The 14,345-nt window shown below is 37.2% G+C and overlaps 1 protein-coding gene across 7 annotated transcripts in view; it reads right to left on the bottom strand.

The window, feature by feature from the left end:
- Positions 1-14,345, bottom strand: part of LOC134537694 (tuberin) — a 60,696-nt gene that overhangs the window by 23,951 nt on the left and 22,400 nt on the right. For all 7 annotated transcript variants that reach the window (XM_063378412.1, XM_063378413.1, XM_063378415.1 and 4 more), the window contains 9 exons: positions 13,240-13,408; positions 12,333-12,560; positions 11,721-11,967; positions 10,982-11,100; positions 10,135-10,465; positions 3,893-4,089; positions 2,317-2,603; positions 1,653-1,807; positions 711-787 (listed from right to left, as the gene is read on the bottom strand). In XM_063378412.1, the coding sequence (XP_063234482.1) occupies positions 711-787; positions 1,653-1,807; positions 2,317-2,603; positions 3,893-4,089; positions 10,135-10,465; positions 10,982-11,100; positions 11,721-11,967; positions 12,333-12,560; positions 13,240-13,408 (1,810 nt within the window). The remainder of the gene's footprint in view (positions 1-710; positions 788-1,652; positions 1,808-2,316; positions 2,604-3,892; positions 4,090-10,134; positions 10,466-10,981; positions 11,101-11,720; positions 11,968-12,332; positions 12,561-13,239; positions 13,409-14,345) is intronic.

Below are 14,345 nucleotides of genomic sequence, written 5' to 3'. Positions count from 1 at the left end.
GGAGGGACGGGTGGTATGGAATTACCCCCACCCCCAGAAAAATTAAAAAATATATATACTATATATGTTTTTAAATTGTGTCTTTAAGCTGTCTGAGGACCCTTAAGTGCTTTCTAGAACCTGACATTTTTAAATAAAAAGATCTTTACACTATTTACTACTGGTAATCAGTGTCTCTTAATAAGTGTTTAAAGAGAAGACTACATATTGATGTTGCATATTCAGTGGCCATAAATTCAGCCATTCATTACCAATGTTAAGCTGGTTAGTGAGTTGCTTCATAAAAAAGGAGGGGGGGGGGGGCATGGCCCCTCCCTGATTACTCCCCTGACCCAACAGTAGATAATGGTTTCCTGACAGGAAAAACAAAAGGTGGGGTAAATGCTGGGTTAGTTGTTATTCTAGCCAAGGTTTCCACATTCCCTAGTAACAACACCAGTAACTTTAAAAAATAAAAAAAATTTCAGAATCAAGCCTTAATAAGTTCACATTAATAATATGGACATAATAACAACAAAATCAGCCAAATATTAAAAAAAAAAATTACAAACAGCTTATTTTGTGATTAAGTAGTACAACCATACATTTTTTTGTGATAGCAAAACATTATCATGTCCTTATTCAGTGCTGAAATTTTTAGGGCAACAAGTAACAATTATTTTCCATTCAGTGCACAACAGCACTGTGTAGAGGTGTCAACAAGCACTCACGTCATTGCTTTGTCGATGATTGCCTGGTTTCTGAGGCCGCCCATCTTGCTCAGTACTGGCTTCTGGCGACGTGGGTTCTAAAAAATGCAATGGTATATTGATTCTGTCATGAACATACATTAATACTTGTATTGTACCCAAACAAAAGGTTAAATAGACACAATAAATATTATAAACAATCACTTGAGTTCTTTACGTACCTCGATAACTGAAAAACATTATCAGTAGGGAAGCTATGATGGTACAGTGACGCACAAAGGGCCAATTAAAAACCCAATTTTTTCATAATTAGTGAGGGTGGAGCTGTCACTTATCAATTAAGAAGCCATTATTAAAGTGGTTGCGTGTCCCTTAAGTGTGTCCCAATCCAAGTGTTTCCCCCACCTCCTCTATTAATCGCCAAGTGTATTTAATTAATTTCAATTACTGGTGACTCATCACGGCCACCCCTTATGACTAATCGTGGCATCTCTTGCCACACTCTCCCCCTCGCGGCACTCCTAAGCCTGTCTGGAAGACATCCCCCTCCCCTCACAAGCATTCCCCCGATAGGTATTGATTTTCTCAAAGTATTCCTCAATCGCTTGCCTTCTCGAGGTGAGAACTGATTTTTTTATTGATTGGATAGGGAGTCAAGAAGCTTACTTCTGGGCAGTGCTGGTGGTAATAGAGGTGGCGCTAATGATGTTACAGGTAGTTCCAGTAGCTGCTTTCAGAGAGCAATGCAATCTCAGCGCTGTACTGATTTTTCTATTTTTGTACTAAAAGTGTATACAGTGGGTGGGATTTGAACCACGAAAGCAGGGATGATCTCTTGGTCAAGGGGCAGACACTAATCACGTGACCAGCAGCAAAGTTGATGATGCTATGCTATTTGGCTGCCACTCGAGAGAGAAACTTTTAAAATAATGATGCACTAACATATTGAAAATTTAAAACTACCTTTCTCCAGCCTGCAGAGAGTCCAACACTTGTCGCACAGACCGTTTCTCAGCACCTTCTGGTTGCAACCGCTCGTTGTCACCGTCACCAGCTTGTTGCCAAGCAACCAGCTCATGGACTGGCCTCCGCCTAGCAAGAACTCCGAAGTCGGCAGTCTGAAACCACGACACGTGCACCGAATTACTGTTACCGGATGTCCAAACAAATAACTTATAAATTTTTCCTAACTTTCCTTTGTGCTAAAATTACAAATTTCCCTGGCTATTTTTTTTAATACTTTCTATGTATTTTGTATTTTTCAAAAAAAATGTCAATAAAAACAAGCCTCCAACTTCTTCACAGCTAGCCCAGTTCTCTCTCCATTTTCTATAGTTCTTTTAATGGAGTGTTTACTATGCGCTTAAACATTATGTGAAAAAAAAAAAAAATTCAGTCTGGGTGATGGTAGACTGGAGCACGACATTTTCCTTTCAATTTACCATCAATGTAGAATTTCCAGGACTTTTCCAGGTTTTCAGATAATTTCCCTCACTCTTCCTGAATTTCCCGAATGTGAACACCCTATTTTAAAAATTTGGTAAAATGATTCAAGGCAAATGGTAAGAGCAAACCTGCTCTCTCCACTAGCTCACAGATGTTGCGAACTCGCTTTTCTCCAACTCACCTCTTGGGCAAGGCAGAGCAAGTGGAGAAAGTGTAGCGGGCCATCAGGTCGATGCAGGTCTCGGTCAGCTCCATGTGGAAGTTCATCAGGGCCTCGTCCATCGCCGGCTTCAGTTCGGTCGGCCGGCCGTCCATGCGACCGGCCCCGCTGACTGCCCGCACCGCCCGCCGGCTGCCTTGCTCGGTCAGGCTGGAGCTCCTCTTGCGGTTCGACGAGTCCTCGTTCACCAGGTCCGACTTGAAAATTCTGTTGTCTTCAAATGGCACAATCACATTTGCCTTCAGCCCCTACCAGGATCAAGAATGCCAAATTGTCAAAACATATACAGTCAAATCTCATGATAACATACCTAAAAAATAAAAATTTTGGTACTTAAGAATTAGTCTCATATGCCATGTCTCTTTTATTCTTTTTTTGTCATTACCTTTATGTAAGTGGTATTTATAAAATTTTATCTCAATACCTCCTTTGCATTTGTTGTTCTGCCAAAAATATTTTCAACAGATATTCGTGTAATGTTTATATCATGGGTGTAAAAAAGATGTGCAGGTATTCATAATTATCATCACTTGCGTGCCCTTTTACAACCATGATATTACATGTGTTGAAAATATTTGTAGCAGAACAAACGTAAGGTTACAAAATTATAAATAGCCAATAAAAAAAAGCAATGAAGATGAGGTTCTTTGACATTCCACTGTAAAAAACTTTATAACCGCTAAAACAAATGGAAAATATAAATATTGTATAGAAACCAACAGTTAAATATGGCTCCTTTTCTCTATAAAGTTAATTCCTTGCAAAGGAAAGTTTTTTCATCTATTAAGGGCGTATGTCCCGTTCCAGGTCATGATTTTAGATTTATATTAATCACTAATCAACTTGTAGACATTTTCAATCGTTTAACTTTCATGAAATGAAAAATATATATAGTTGCATACTTTTTGCATAATTAGCTGCCAAAGTTACATTTTTAACCTTTTTGGGTTGTACAAATAAGGAGAATTTAATTTATTGCAGAACTGAAACTTTTTAGGATTAACTGCTATGCCACTGGCTACTTCAAGAAATGGTTTGCATTTCTTTCAGAAAATATTAATTTATTTTACCTGACATTTCAAAATTCTCAAAATTTGTATGATCTTGACAGCCAAGAAACATGAAATGAGTTTTTGTGATAGAAATGCAAACCATTTCTTGAAGTAGCCAGTGGCATTGCAGTTAATCCTAAAAAGTTTCAGTTCTGCAATAAATTAAATTCTCGTAATTTGTACAACCCAAAAAGGTTAAAAATGTAACTTTGGCAGCTAATTATGCAAAAAGTATGCAACTATATATATTTTTCATTTCGTGAAAGTTAAACTATTAAAAATGTCTAAAAGTTAATCAGTGATTAATATAAATCTAAAATCATGACCTGGAACGGGTCATACACCCTTAATTGCACTATACAGTAGTTGAAATAAGAAAAATAACTTTGCCATACATACGTACAAGCAATAATATTCTATTATCCTGAAACATAATCTACTATGTCCAACTATAAAACAGTTACAACATTTTTTTAGTAACCTACCATTGTGATGAACTCCACCAAATCTCGCCGGAATGGCAGTCTGCACTTGAGGAACCACACTGCTACGACATGGTGCGCCAGTGAAACAGTGTAATGGTTATACTTAAAAGGATTTGTATACGGCATTGAAATGGCAAACACGGACATGTACTGGTCTTGCACAAAGCTGGCAAACACCTTCGGCAGTCTTGTGAGAGCTGAAACAAATGGCATAAGTCCAAGTATTTATTTTTCCTACCATACAAATGAAACTGTATAATCCACTATCAGAAACAAAATCCTGTACACAACTAAATAAAAGAAGGTTTAGTATACAAAGAAAAATCTAGTGAATTCAAAGAATGTTAGTTTCACTTCGAATCTATGAAAAGTGATCCTTCAAGGCATCATGAAGAACATAATTGTATACACAATTTATTCAATTTTAAGAAGCATCTTTTTTTTTACCAATTTTTTTGTACTTTGAAAATTATGTGTCTCTTACAACGGACAACTTTCTCCAGTTTACAAATTTACATGTTTTAAGAATAACCATCGCTGTGAGTTTTTAAGCTCATCTAAACTCGACGAAAAATTTTTTTTTTACAGAAATTGGAACTACTTAGAACTGATGGTGTCTCATATTTAAAGAAAAGATTATATGGTATTATTTTTAGCTCAATTTCATTTTTAAAATTGAAGAATTCTGTGTTATTTGTTTAATTTTTATACATCCTGTTTACATATGATGATGTACCAATATTACATATATAAGAAAAGAAAATATTTCCTAATACTATTTTCATGACACTAATGTCATTTTGAATGTTATACCGTATATACTAGTGTATAGCGCGCCCTTTTTTCCCCTCAAGTAAAGGGAAAAAATAAGGATGCGCACTATACACGGAAAAAAAAAAAGTGATGGGGCGAGGCGGGGAGGAGGAGTGGAAGTCGTTAACTGCCGGGTGCCGGGTGACGGGTGACGGGTGACGTTTCTGGCCAGCCCCCACACATACGCACAAGTAACAAGGCCTCTCTTTCACACACACACACACACACACACACACACACGCACACAACCTGGTCTCTCGCGCACACACACACGTGCGCGCCAAGCTCGCAGGTCTCTTGTTTATTTTTAGACCTCCCCCCTACAGAAAGCCAGCGCAGCTAGTACAATAAAAGAGAGAGAGAGAGAGAGAGAGAGAGAGAGAGAGAGAGAGAGAGAGAGAGAGAGAGAGAGAGAGAGAGAGAGAGAGAGAGAGAGAATGTTGTCGCCATTCCCCCTCCCACTTCCTTCACTTCCTGCAGCTGCTACCGGTGAGTCATCTAGTCCTCCGCGTCACGTTCCTGCCTGCCTGCCTGCCTGCCTGCCTGCCTGCCTGCCTGCCTGCCTGCCTGCCTGCCTGCCTGCCTGCCTGCCTGCCTGCCTGCCTGCCTGCCTGCCTGCCTGTCTGCCTGCCTGCCTGCCTCCCTCCCTCCCCGTTCCAGTTGTAACGATACAGCGCTTCATTATCTTCCGTCTACACAGCAGAGTTTAAGTATTTTCCTGACGCATCACCACACATCAATTTAAATTATCATTTGTTTCATACGTAATTACTTAACAGGTACCACAAAATGTTAGTAAAATTTATTTACGGGAATTTTTCTTTTCTTTGGAATTTGTTGCAAAAATCGTGGTGCGCGCTATACACGAGGGCGCGCTATACATGAGTAAATACGTAAATACTTCAGTTTTAAAATAAAATACAGGTTATAAAAAACGTTAGGGTTGTGCGAATGTTCGGTATACCGATACCGAAATCGAAATTTTGCTACTTTCATTTTCGATTTCGGTAAGAATTTCATCTGTCGAAGTTCGTTTTTAGCGAAATATTTCGAGCCAAACGAAAGTTCAATAGCTTACCGAAGTTCGTTTGTTCTAGTTGAAAAAGAAATCGTAATTTAATAAAAATGTACAGTAGAATACCGGTACAATAACGTACCTTATTATAAAGTATATTTCACTTAACGAATTTTTTTTAAGTGCCCGCAAAAAATCGTATCTTCGCCATGCAAAACGGTTTCAGTTTAAAGTATCATATTTTCACTATAACGTATAAATTCTACTAGTAGCGTGGCATTACTACACCAAAATTTACTTAAACTGGTAAATAAATTTCCAGCTAAATGATTAATGTAGTAGAACAAAGATACACAAATACCACCGCAACGTATTTTCTAACCTCTAAATTCTCAAAACAAAGTTAACACACAGTTGCGCGCACAACCATAGATTATACCGTACGTAGTATGCGACGTGAGCAACACAACACCATTCGATACATCGAAAGACGGAGGTTTGAGAGAAGTATTAATTATTTAGACAAAAGTGTTACGCTACGCTAAAAATACTGTTTGATGTCTGTGCCTGGATTGTTTATTGTTATTGTTGAGTTTCTTTTCAGGTTACGTTATTAAGGGCGCGGTTACACGGGAGTCTGAACTACTTCAGGTGAACATGTTCAGCTGTTGAGTGCGGTTACACACAGTCTGAACATGTTTCGTTCGAGGCCATTTCTCATTTAACTTAAACAGGTTGGCAAAGTAGTTCAGATCGACATATCTTCTACATTAGCCTCTGATTGGCTGGTTAGAATATAAACAGTCTTTTGCAGAAATTCTAGATGGAAAGTGTTTCTGGCACAAGTTCGAGTAATATTTTACCGAATGCAACAAAAAAACCAACAGATAATTATACATATTTTTACATTTATCCTGACCTTAATTTTCTTAAAACTGAGATAGGTACTCTCGCTCAGAAAATAATAAAAAATAAGTTTAAAAATTTTACTGTGCATGTTTGAATTCCCGATTTGTAAAAAAATATTGAGCAATATGTAAACACATTTCATTTCTGCTGATAATGCTGTATAAACAAGTGAGAAAATCCCGCGTTATCTGGATGCAATTAAAAAATAGAGATCAACAACACAGTCATTCGTTGACAGTAGACAATCGGTTTTAGAGCTAAACACACTTTTCAGCAACTACCGTGTAACCGCACACTTTCGCGTTTGTAAACGTGTTTACTTAAACATGTTCACCTGAAGTAGTTCAGGGTCCCGTGTAACCGTGCCCTTAGACACCGCATTATATTTGTGCTACAATATGAATGATCCTGGAGATAAAAAGAAACGAAAGCAATTCACGCTTAAGGAAAAAGTGGATATACTCAGAGAACTAGACAAGGGGAAAAAAGCAAGTCGCAGTTGCGAATACATATGGCATTGCGGCTCTCCTGTAGCTATTTTTTTTATATATTTTTTTCTCTTTGTAAAGATATGTATGCATGTTTCAGTACTAAGTACAAAAACTTGAGGTACCTGTAAGTACTTAGCACTGGGATTCTACTGTAATGTCTTTATATGATTTGCTTGTTATTACTAATAATTAGAGTCCCGTAAAAGTGGTTTTATTTTTCCTTAAATTTCGTTTTGAAAAAATCAAATTTTGGTTTTATTTCGCTGTTTTAGTTTTTCATGTTTACTTTAACTTTTGAGAATGGTTTTATGACCTACAAGTTTCGCTTGGCTAAATAATAGTGGCAGGGCATATACTGCACTCTAAAGTCAACACTATTGGCAAATAAAAATTGTAGGCTTGAAACAGCTCGGCACGGCCCGGTGTCGCCTAGCGTGCTGCCTCCGCACGGCCCGGTGTCGCCTAGCGCGCTGCCTCGGCACGGCCCGGTGCCGCCTAGCGTGCTGCCGAGTACTCGTTACTATCGTGTCGCTACGTTACTCGTTACTTCTGATACCGCATAACATGCTATGTTATGTTGCAGCAACGAATCGAGTCGTATTGCGTACGCGTACAGTATGACGTCACGTAAATAATAATAAATAGAATATAAACAATTAACAATATTTGATAATTAACAGTTTTTGTTAACCAAGAAACAATTAAATCTCATTAGAGCGGTTTTATTATATTATCTCTTTTAAGATAAAAACAAAAAAAAAAAACCTGAAAATACGCGATAATAAAGAACAATATCATACATATTTGTAATTTGTAAAAAATACTATCTTATAAACAGTAAAAAAACTTGGACGACAAATTTCCATATTACACTTTACTTAATAAACAAACATCGTTCTTTGTAACGTAAATTCATCGAATATGCGCGCGCATGCGTAAAACATACGAAAAATGCGAGTAACGAAATCCAGCCGTGTGTATCGTTTCGTTTCTCGATACTAGATGGCGCACCCGTTACTCAGTACCGTATACATACGGTTTGCTACAGCTCTAACGAGTAGGTTGCCAAGCCAGTCAAACGTAGTTGAAAGCATGAGGTTGTTAACCGTTCAACATGAAAGGAAGAATTAAAAATTTATATTTCTCTACAAGATTAATGTGTAAATACAGCTGTAAGGCGACAGTTTGCAGCAAAGAAGTGGGTTGAAAATCATGGCAGCTATATTGTGTTGAAAACATCGCCGGTATTTTTATTAACTTTGTGTTGATGCTCAGGTACATTTTTCTCTTTTTAATTAGTTTATGATTGCAATTACTGCTTTCGTTTCAAATTGTCATGATTACGTGACGGGAATACTGTAAATCATTATTTACTTTCATTACTACAAAGCGGCCATGTTGGAACTTAGAAAAATGGCGATGTGCCGTCAACGTCGTGTTTACTTGTTTTTCGCGATGTCTTGCATGGGTGGTCTAATTCATTATCATCAGTTTTATTTCTCGATGCTGTGCGATTTCGGTGTTTTGTCGCGAATTAAGGTAAATTGCGGTGTTATTTCGCGATATCGCGATTCGCGAAATTTCCGTGTCTCTACTAATAATGTAATAACATATGCAAATCATATAAAGACATTAATTAGAAAAAAGATTTCCATTAAGATTAATTTACGTGGTGATGAAAAAAACTCACGTTAATGAAAATACGGTAAAATCATAATTTGAACAAACATGGCAGATAAAGTAAACAAAATTCAACCGTGATTACAGTAGGCCTAGGTATCAAAACAAAATCATGCAATATTTGAAAAATTACCTGATTCATTTGCTTTCAAACAGTAGTGTAGGTACTATATTCGTAAAACATACATTCCAGAACTGTTAGTACACTATTTAGTATTTACCGTATACACATAAACAAAGAACGTACCTACTTTTATTCGCGCACAGCCAAACAAAAACATTGTCGTCTGCTTTATTTAAAATTTACATACTCTGACTGGCATATAAAATCCTCATAATATACAGCCAATTAGACAAAAAGGTCAACAAGTCACTTGGCAGCAACCATTTGTTATGTTTTGTTTTGACCATGTCCCTTGCCTGGTTTACAGCTTCCTGAGCTAGCCATGTGTGACAGTGGTGCAAGATGACGGCCGTTCCGCAGTAGTCACGTGTTTTTTCATCAGTACCATGCACGTGATAAATATATTATCATAGACTGCGACATTACAACTGTAAAGGAAATAGTCTGTGCGCTGAAAGATCTGGATTGATTCTTGAAATTTACGAGTGACATGGGGCTGTGTTGTGTGGTCTAGGGCGGATGTTGACTATATTAAATAGTAATATTTATATATACATCAAAAGGTACAAAAATGATTTATGTAATAGAATTTATTACTGAAGAGCAAATTTTGGGGCACTTTTTTTCTTTGTTAATTAAAAAATTTCGCTTAACTTTCGTTAAGAATATATTTATCTCATAGAAAAATTCATTTTCGTTTCACTTTCGCGAAACTTGATAAATTTTCTTTCACTTTCTTTTCGTGTGGATAAAGTCACTTTAGCACATCCCTAAAAAACGTTAAGGCAAAATCACTAAGAAAATTAATTAATGCGTCTTTGTGTGTTTTGTACATAGCAAACTTGTAATATAAATTAAGGTGATATGAGATATGCTAGTTGGTAAACACAATTAATTTTCGACGATACGCCCTGTCCGTAAATATAAAAAATATATATATATTTAAAATAACGGCATTCACTGGATATAGATGTTGACTGATAAAATTTTGGTTGTATAACTTTTTTTTTGTTGTTTTATTTAATGACTTTACTTATTTCTGTGTGGTATGGTGAATCCACTGCCATTTTTGATTTATCGTAAATTAACATAAAATTTTGTCCCCACTATAATCCAGTAAATATGGCATCCTTTTTAAATATGGATGTACAAAATGCTGTCTGAAATGTTAACTGGAGACCGCCGGTCCGAGACAACGGCTGCCACTCACTGGAGAGGAACTCGAGCAGAGGGATGGCGATGTGCACCGTCGCGGATATCTTGGAGAGGTTCAGGAGCACCTCCGGCAGCAGCTTGAACATGGCGTCGCGCATCTCCAGCGCGCAGATGGTGAGCGCGACGATGCACTGCCGGGCGCAGCGGGACACCAGCCCGAACTCCAGGCACTTGATCAGCCTCTGCTGGTGGCCGGACTCCAGGTAGCCGTGGTACGAGGCCAGCGACGCCAGCACCGGCAGCACGTACGAGTGGAACTCCGAGCGCGTGAACTTGGCAGGCACGTTGCGAAGCGTGTCCGGCAGCCCCAGGGTTTTGTCGCTCACCTGAACAAACACGTCTACTGCAGAAAATTGTTCGTTAGCAAACAATATATGTAATTTCATAATTTCATTTTAAACATTCAGGGGTGAGTCTGAATTCAACCCAGAAACTTCAGATGCTAATTCGTCAGGAAAAAATACATACATGTACAAAAACATTAACAAACAAAATAAAATAAGATTATAAGTTTTTAAAAGTAAGGTTTTAAATTCCTTTTGGTTCTTTAAATTACTGATGCTGTAAAGAAATTAAAAAAATTATTAAATTAAGTTATGAACCAACATGTATAAAATTTACTAAGGCATTCAAAAACATTTTCAACATTTTTACTTAAACCGCTTAAGTCTGCCAGAGGTTCACCTCTGAATTTATGTTTTACTTTTTCTGAATGGAATTAAATTTGTCTCACATCGGTATGCACAGGGGCAAAATCAAATCTTGTATACTTGTGCAAAAAATACAACTGGTCACAAAATAACAAAAGGCACGGAAAAATTTAAGTAATGACATACACATACCATGGCACAAAGGGCACTCGCCAACAAATCAATCTCATTTCCGTGTCGCGACAAGATGAGAGCTTTGTTCTTCATCACCTGAGGAACTTCTTGCAGGATAAGACCGAGAACTTTCCAATCTGTAAACATTAGCGTTATTATTGCGAGTTTTTATACAAGAATACAATAGTTTCCAGATCTTATACAAGCATACAATAGTTTCCAGACAAATAAAATTTCCAGACAAAAAATTATACCAAAATGCATGGATCAGAAAAATTAAATTATATAATTCTTATGAATCAATCTCATAACATAAATTTTCGCTAATTTTTTCCTTGTATTAAAGTATCTGTTTTAGACCAATTTAATAAAAATTATTTTACAGTGAAAATTAAGCATATAAATTTTACCCCTATTTGGTGGAATAAGTATTACAAAACAGCTTTTATAAAAATAAAAAAATTCCACCGAAATCCAACGTTTTAAAAATGAAATTGGACTAAAACTTAAACCATAAATCTTGTTTCTACTTTTTGATCACTACTACAAAGGACCACAGAACATGGTAAAATTTCTTACTTTTCCAAGGTGACAGCCTCTCTTTTATCTTCTAAAAGGTTTTTTTCCTTGCAGTGCATCTGCACTAATCCGAACACTACTTTTGAAATGAATCTCAGATAAAAAAGATACCAACTTAAAACACAATCCAGTAAGCTCTTCAAGGCATTTAACGACTGAGCCGGGGCAGCGCTCGCACCTTTCTCCTGCTTGAGGCACTTGATGAAGAGCTTGCAGGCCTGCAGCAGCGACACGTGGGTGACGGTGCAGAGCGGGTACGAGGGGGCGGGGCTGGAGGGGGGCGGGGAGCTGGAGCCCCCCGCCCGCTCGCCGTCCTTGTGGTCCACCGCCAGGTACGGGCTGAAGCGCACCTTCCTCGACTCCGGGTGCGGGAACCCCAGCTTGTATTGGGCGTTTGCCCGCATCTGCAGGAAGCACTCAAATACCTGCGCACACAAGGAACATGGTCACCACCCCCCCGTCAGAAGCGAAACTTCACACCTGAAAATAAAACTAAACAATAAAGCAGGCTACATATTGGAGGTTCACAATTGAAGCAAACATGGTGACGGAAAACCTGCAACGAGTTTTACACAATTGTCCCACTACTTCATTAGTTATGCTCTGATGAGTCTTAACCTTGACTTACACTACCAGCTGTAAACAAGTTTCATTTCAAAACAAAACATAATTAAACATAATAAAAACATTTCAAAAGCTTGTTTCAGGTGAAGTATTTTAAAGGAAACAAAAACCTGAAACAAAAATTTGGGGCACTCCACAGCCCACTGACAATGAAAACCGCACTCACGCTGTAACGAATGCTGCTGATGTACTCCAGCACGGACGGCTTGCGGTAGTGCGCCTCCAGGTGAGACACCAGAAGCTTGTAGGCCCTGAGGGCGTGCGACGACGGCAGGTGGTACAGCTTCTCCTTGAGGATCCTGATGAGTCCTTCGACGACCGTCTTCACGTCCTTCACGTCAGCTTCGCTGGTCACCACCACTTCCGGGTACTGCTCGAAGGGCCTGTTCATGATCTGGCAATGACAACCCACATGGCTACAGTACACATTAACATAGTGCCAGGGAAAAAACTACACTTTCACACACTATAGACAGTAATTTTGTAAAAGAAAGAATATATGACAGCTCATTTATTTTATTTATTTATAAATTTTGACATCCACACAAACAGTCCTAAGAGTCTTGGAATGTGCATCTTGTCAAAGAGATGAGATGAACTACCAGCAGTGAGACATCTCGAGAAAATCCATGTCTTGTTAAAGGTATCTCAACAAAACAAGAAATAACATTATATAAAAACCACTAACACTGGACAATTAAATACAAAAATAATAAAGTAGGTAAACATAAAATACAAAATAAAATTATGTAAACTACATTGGAAACTATAAGCTCAAAACTGCTTATCACAAACATTCTAAATAAACAATAAACATGCACACATTTACACAAAGTTGAATTAAAATTATGATAACATACTATACATGTTTATAGTTATATTCTCTTTTTATCATTTTTATTATTTAAAAATTTCACTAAAATTTTATATTTCCTTTTACCCTAAACTCATTCAGATCAGCAGGATTTTCAGATTAGCTGTACTTCACTGTATTTATACTGCAGTATAAATTACTAATATTTTCCTAACAAGAAATAATTAGATAAGTGTGTGAAAAGCTTTTTCTCACTCACCTTCTCGAGGATGTCCATTATCTCTATGCATCGCTTGGTTTCACACGTGAAGCACAAGTCTGCCAACAGCTCTGCAGCAGCAATCCTCACTTTGATGTCCGGGTCAGACTCAATGTGATTGAAGTGCGGAGTCACAATGCGTTCAATCAAGTCGTCCTCGTAGACAGGACTGGGAAACAAATCCAGGTGAACATTTTTATATTTTTAACTAGTCCAACCAATGTTCAAGAAACTATTACTCGATTGCAGATTTTGAGAACCAAAATGTTACAGCGTAACGTACCTGTATTTCTTTGATGATTGAAGCATTTCAGGGCACAGTAATTTAAGTGCAAATACAAGTTTGTGTTAAAATGATCACTTCGAGGGAAATGGACTAAAGTTGTTAAAGCCAACACAATCTACCATCTCACATTTAAGTTACAATGAAATGGTGGAAGAAATTTGCAGGAAAAATTCCCATTTCAAATTTTTTTTGGCATTTAGATCTTTTTGCCTCAAAATGCTTCAATTACTTATTAAATTCAAAAACAAAACAAAAGTGTACAATAATTTTCATATAATTTCAAACCAGTGACCATATTTTTTAACATTATTGAGTTAAAAACACCTGATTCTATGAAATATTTTTCTGCATATAACATTTAAATGAAAAAGATCATATAATGACAGATAGGGCTCTAATTTCAAAACCTTTTCATTTATCAAAATTTAATTTTTTATTTGGAAAAGACTTGTGTGATGATTATCCATGGTGTCTACAAATACCTGGTGAACTAATTGCAGGTCTGTTTCAATACAATTTAATTAAATTTTATTATAACTTTTATTATCACTTGGTAGTTTTTCATTTAGAAGCCAAATTAACTTTAACAAGAAGTACACTGTATATTCTCAAGAACATGCCAATTTTTATGTTGGATAGGTAAAACTTTTTCAATGAGAGTACCCAACAATTTATATTTAAACCGAAAGGAGATTATTAAAAACATAATGCAACTTGGCAAAAGCCTGTTGGAAATTACAGTTTAGTGACTTCCTGCACAGTTAAACCTGCACCGCACGATGGAAGGTTTCATACAGTTTCCGCTATAAGCTTCCAGCAA

The sequence above is a fragment of the Bacillus rossius genome, chromosome 12 (genome assembly GCF_032445375.1).
Source record: "Bacillus rossius redtenbacheri isolate Brsri chromosome 12, Brsri_v3, whole genome shotgun sequence".
In the NCBI taxonomy this organism is placed as follows: Eukaryota; Metazoa; Arthropoda; class Insecta; order Phasmatodea; family Bacillidae; genus Bacillus; species Bacillus rossius.
Note: the sequence above shows the minus strand (reverse complement) of the source record. Positions and strands in the feature narration are given on the sequence as shown.